The 6,066-nt window shown below is 28.1% G+C and overlaps 2 protein-coding genes across 2 annotated transcripts; both read left to right on the top strand.

The window, feature by feature from the left end:
- Positions 1-350: 350 nt before the first annotated feature.
- LOC123294982 lies at positions 351-3,566 on the top strand. Its single transcript, XM_044876171.1, has 5 exons — positions 351-450; positions 1,054-1,213; positions 1,974-2,144; positions 2,438-2,706; positions 3,543-3,566. Exons 1-5 carry the CDS (start codon positions 373-375, stop codon positions 3,564-3,566), a joined length of 702 nt encoding a protein of 233 aa, XP_044732106.1. The 5' UTR covers positions 351-372.
- A 20-nt stretch (positions 3,567-3,586) lies between these two features.
- On the top strand, positions 3,587-5,837 carry LOC123294978. Its single transcript, XM_044876167.1, has 3 exons — positions 3,587-3,820; positions 4,179-4,466; positions 5,775-5,837. The coding sequence occupies exons 1-3, from the start codon at positions 3,587-3,589 to the stop codon at positions 5,835-5,837; spliced, it is 585 nt and encodes a 194-aa protein (XP_044732102.1).
- Positions 5,838-6,066: the final 229 nt, after the last annotated feature.

Genomic DNA, 6,066 nt, shown 5'->3' with positions numbered 1-6,066 from the left:
ATAAAAAATAAATTTTTATGTTTTGTTATCAGTTATTTGTAGGTTTCCTTAGTGTTTACTGTCTGTAGTTATTCCTCCAATAGAAATATACGTATTTTATTGATTGGTCTACATCGTATACTATTAACAAGTGTTATTTACCTCATACGCTGAAATCTCGTATCCTTGTTACATTATGGGAACTTTTTAGATAAATTTAGTTCCGATTCTGCTACCTGTAGCGCTGATTTAAACAAAAACAAAGAAAAAATATATGTTGTACTCTATGTTATCGACTATAAATAGTTTTGTCTACTGTCATTATGTTTATTTACAAAATAGATACATTTAAATTTATTATTTGTGAATTATTAAAATATTTAATAAATAAAAATGGTGATCAATTGTGGTGTATCTGGATGCGAAAGTAAAGCGAGTGAAACAAAAATGCATGTGTTACCTGGCGATAATGTAAGTACATATTCAAATTATTATTTATTGAATTTTTAACTTAATAAACTCATATGGAAATATTAGATTATTGTTATTAAATGTGTACATTATTGAATTTTAAAAAGATATCCAATCATGAAATGAGTATATTTCATTATAAATTAAGTTTAACGAATACATAATTTCTTACAATTTTAAAATGTTTGGTTTTTTATAAATTTTAATACAAAAAATTGTAACCTAACCTAAAAATCTCATGTGGACGTATCATGTTACTGTTAATAAATGTTTATTTAAATAATAAATTCCAATGATGGCATGAGTTGAGTATATTTACTAAATTAAGTCAACAAGTATGTCATTTCTTACAATTGTTTAGTTTTTTTTTTATAAATTTAATAAAAAAACACAAAATTCCAACCTAAAAAATCTAATGTGTGAATTATTGGAATATTGTTAATAAATGTGTACATCATTTAATGACAAAAATTTTTATAAATGATATGAATATATTTCACTAAATTAAGTGGTCGAATGCAAGGTTTCTTATAATTTTAAGACGTGTAGTTTTTAAGAAGTTTCAATACAAACGCAAAAGATAACTATTATTTTTGTCCACAGCGATTTAAGATTCGGGCTACATTCATTGGACGTCCGGACTCGGATATTTCAAAACGAAAATCTTACCGTATTTGCGATAAACACTTTCCGGAAGAAATGAAATATGCTACATTTCACAATGTTACAAATCTTAAAAAGACTGCTTTGCCGGTTAATAAAGGTAAGATAAATAGTTATAATCAAATGAAGTTATATAAAATAACATAAATCGTGATCAAAAGAATATAATTTTTTACAAAAACGTTTTCTTTATATGAACGCTTTTTAATTTTGAAAGTAATCTTATAACTGTATAAGTTTACTATTACCTATCAACTCAATGTAAATAAACAAACTCAAATTGAATTTTTTTGAATCTGATTATTTTAATTTTATGCCAATTTCTGATACACGAGTTCTATTTTGTAGGATAGTTGATTGTTAATAAATAATCGATAATAAGTAGTTGATCGTACCATTAAAAAAAATAAATATTATACGTCACTTAAATATGTTCGATATGTAGCTTTTAAATTCATTTTTGTGTAAATTACAAAACGGTATTTCTAAAATAAAACAATTATTTCAATTTTTGTTTAAATTGACAATTGTTTTTAAGAACACAGTCTGTTTATAATTTCATTATTAAAATTTTTTTTTTTTACTCTAGATCTAGAAGATCGAGAGTGTTATTACAAATTTTATTTTCAATAAAATACCATTTTTATTTTTTGCAAATATTTATGAAACTTTTGATTATCAAATAATCGAAGAATAAATACTATTAGAATACGAAATTTAAAGGAATTCAATTTGTAAAGCTATATTTATAATCAAAAAATAGGTGAATTTTTCATTCGAATCAAGTAAACTATGATTCAAGGAGACGTTTCGTGTTCGAAAAATGGTTTTTTATATCATATTTATTTTTACTCTTCCAGAAGTCCAGAGAAATGCAGATGTGGAAGAGGCGTATTCTACTTTGGAGGTGAATGTTTCAAGGCCAAATGAATTGGTTCAAGAGCCTGGTAGTTTGAAAGAATTAGCTGTTCCTGGTCCGAGTCGTTTGGTTCAAGAAAAATCACCTCCTAGAACACCTGTGTCTCTACATGGTAAGCATTTTTTCAGTTCAAACAATTTTTTTTAATAGTAACCTCAAATTCTAATTCTATAAATTTTGAAATGAATAAATAAAACAAAATTTAAATACCTTGAAAATTAATCGCTTTATTATGAATGCCGTTTCGACACGCATTTAATTTATAAGTAGGTATACTAAAAGATTATGCCATTAAAATGATTTGTCGTGGCTATATGATAATAATTCTTTTTTGATACAATCTTCCATATGCCACTTAAATTTAAATATATGTATAGTAATAATTTGATCATTCTCATTTTTAAGGTGCAGAGTATTTGGACTCATTAACAAAAGTTAGATTGTCGCCTCAGAAAAAGCGATTGTATATTACAGCACAAAAATTTCAACGGCGGGCATCATACCAGCTTCGCAAGTCGTTAAATTTTCAAGCTCGCTTAAAAAAAGCAGAACAATTCTCGTCGCAAGCAAGTTTCAATAAACTTACAGAAACTCTGAACGAGAATTGCAGGAAGTTTTTTTTTAGTCAGATTAGTTGCTCAAAAAAGAAAATGAAGGGGCGTCGATTTCGTAATGTATTTTTTTGTTGTTTTTTTTTTTTTAATGTATTTATTTATTTATTGTTATGTATTTTTAATGTATATAATAAAATTATTTTATTTAAATTGGTATTTGTTTTTGTTTACATATAACATTTAAATAATATTAATATAAACAATTTAAAAGGAAATAATATGTGGTGGAGTTCCTTGCTAAATTAATTTTAGTTCAACCTTTAGACGTCTGTAGCGCACAATTTGATAAATTAGTTGAGATTACATTCTATCCGTAAGGTTATATATTCTATGATTTACCTCTCAACATGCTTATAAAAAAATACAAATACACGATAACGATACAAAAATAACAAATTATTTATGTTTTAATTATGATCATGTCAGGCCTGTGCACATCTTGTGGGGTGCGGAGGTGGGTAGGGGATCAACCTCCCTTTGAGAATCTCTTTCAGCACAAGAACCGATGAATTTACTACGAGAACTAAAATTAATGCTTGCTACTTTCCAATATACTTTATTAAAGTACTGACAACAGTCTCAAAAAGTTTTAGCAATTTCGGTTATATATTTTTTGAAAAATTGGAATTTAAATGTAAAAAAATTTTTCAAAAAAAACCAAAAAAAATGTCTTTCTTTCGTAAAATAACTTGAAAAATAATAAAGTTACAAAAAAAAAGTTTGAGAGATAAAATATTCTGCAGAAAAAGAGCTTAATTATTGCCTTCTAAACTTTTTTTTGTAACTTTATTATTTTTCGAGTTATTTAACACCCATTTTCAAAACTCCCGGAAAACTTTCCAGGTAAAACTACCAGATGACTATACTAATAACTTATTTGTGTTATTTTATTACAGAAAGTTAGTCAACATTCAGTGTGAAGTATTAAAACAGAATCAAAATGATTGGTGCAATGCCTGCAGTGGCTGTACGCCATGAACGTAGAAGACAAGAAAAAAGAGGAGGTAGTGGAAATAGTGGTCACCATCAAGTAGGTTTATGTTCACGTCCAAGTCAACTATACGTTGGTGGCGTATGGCCACCACCTCATAGTCCGTGCTCTACAAGTCCGAGTCCAGGTGGACATCACAGTCCTGACGACGATCAATTTCGAGAATATTACGTTTGTGGAAAAGTAAGTTGAAATTTTATTATTTCGAATCAGTTGCTATTAGTGGTTAGGTGGTACAGTATTTCTAACTTCGCAATTCACCAAGTTTCATACAAATTTCCTATACTCATTTTAATGCCGTGAGGGATGCATTTTCTTAGTGCACACTTAAGGAACGTGTGTACAAAATTTCATGCTTCTAGACTCAGCGGTTTGAGCTGTGCGTTGATCAATCAGTCAGCTTCCATTTTTAAATATATAGAAATAGATATCTGGTATACAAGAGTATCGAGCTTCTATATTACCTACCTGTAGTAAAGCAATTGAACTTGTTTTTTTTAGTCATAAATTTTAATAGTGTTTTATTGTTTTCTTTTTCTAGATATCAGCATTACAATTAGTTGTTGGTTCATTATTATTAGGCGCTATTGTTCTGGTAGTTGGCTTAGTACAATTAACACCCGGTGCTGATGCCGCCGATCATCGTTTCTATTTAATGGGCGCTGGTACATCGTTAATAACATTAGGCTTAGCATTAACAGCGGTACGATGCTGTTGTATGCATTGTCCACGTAAATCAAGTCAAGTGATGGTTGAACAACCGCAAGGTGTTAGTAGTATTGATATGTTGGTTAAAGATGGTGTTATTACATCACCATCTGAATTAGATGTCTTGATTAAAAATCATAATAATCATAATAATACACATGATAATCATAATCATAACAATCATAATGATCATAATCATCATAATCATCATCATCATCATAATAATCATAATAATCATCAACAACACCATCGTGGAAGTAATGGACATGTGATTACGTCACACTCAAACACACAACAAAATAATACAAATGTTGAAGTTGGAAGTACGAGCAGTGAAGCGTAGTTATTACTTTGTATGTAATTAAACAACATCTACAATTTTTAGATAGATAATAATGAATATTTTTGAGAATATTTTATTGTTCTCAACGAAAAATAATTGATCTAATTTTACCAGCCATGCTTATCTACTTTGTATTCCTTTGAATAGTAGCTAACATAAATATGTTATACTCCTATATTCGTGTAGGCACTGAGTGAGTTTCGTATGCATTTACAGGTCCAACCGAACAAGGAGTGTATTTCGACGTATTTTGATCCGCTGAATCCCGTAAATTCAACTTGAACATACCTCAGAGTGGGATTGAAATTTGTTATAAACAAATTAATTGTTTATACGGCCATAGCTCCTAAACTAATGAAAATTTTAGTACAAAATTTATTTCAATATCTTGTTGTACTGTGATTCGATAAAGTTATTTTATTAATATTATATTAATTTATTTTGTTAATTATCTCGCAAAGGAGGCCTCAGATCCAAAATTGATAAATAACTTTTTCCTTCGTTTTTATGAGCTTATTCTGTAGGCCCACGATCTGCAGTCAATAACAGAACACCCTGTATAAGTACTAGTACTGTCAATGATGTAATATTATTTATAGGAATATGATTTAAATAAGCGTGAAGGTAAGCGCAGTCAAAAAATTATGTAATTGTGATATATTTTGTTATAAATGTTTTACAAACTAAATACTTATTGTAGCTAAGAAAAAAAAATTGCATTTTAATTTTTTTTATTTATATTTTTTATAGCGGCAAAAAGTGTTTATATTTACTTAACTTTTATCAAATGAATGGAGCACAAAAAAAAGAAGTTAATGGCATGATAGTTTACTTACAGTTTAAATAATTTTCTTCCATAATTTTGTTAAATGTCTTCCTTTTAAAAAGAAAGCGGGACAAAAAGGATTATATATCAGCATAAATATCTCTGATGTTTTCTTTTGATAAAAAAAAAAGTAGAACTGAGATTGGCAACAAAGTGAGAACCACCTCTCCAAGAAGATTGAGAAGGATAATAAATGAGAAAGCATGATTATTAATGCGCATGTTATGTGTATATCTACTTACATCACAATTGATGTACAGTACATCTGTGTACATCAACGTACATCAACGTACATCAGTGTTGGTCTACATTTATATCAATAAATGTAGTAGATTATTAAGAAACATTGAATATATCCTAATATATAATCCCAGTTTTGCCCGGCTTATAAAATTTAAAATTTATATTGGTTAAGCTTGTTGTCTTCCTGTAAGTTATTTCTTTGAATTTGAACTGTTCGCTTTAATGTTAATTTTAATTTCAATAATACAGTCAAAAATAGCAAAACTGTTTATTTACGCTAGTCAAACGGTCCTAAATTTAATAAATTTT

Source organism: Chrysoperla carnea, chromosome 3, assembly GCF_905475395.1.
Source record: "Chrysoperla carnea chromosome 3, inChrCarn1.1, whole genome shotgun sequence".
Classification (NCBI taxonomy): Eukaryota; Metazoa; Arthropoda; class Insecta; order Neuroptera; family Chrysopidae; genus Chrysoperla; species Chrysoperla carnea.
Note: the sequence above shows the minus strand (reverse complement) of the source record. Positions and strands in the feature narration are given on the sequence as shown.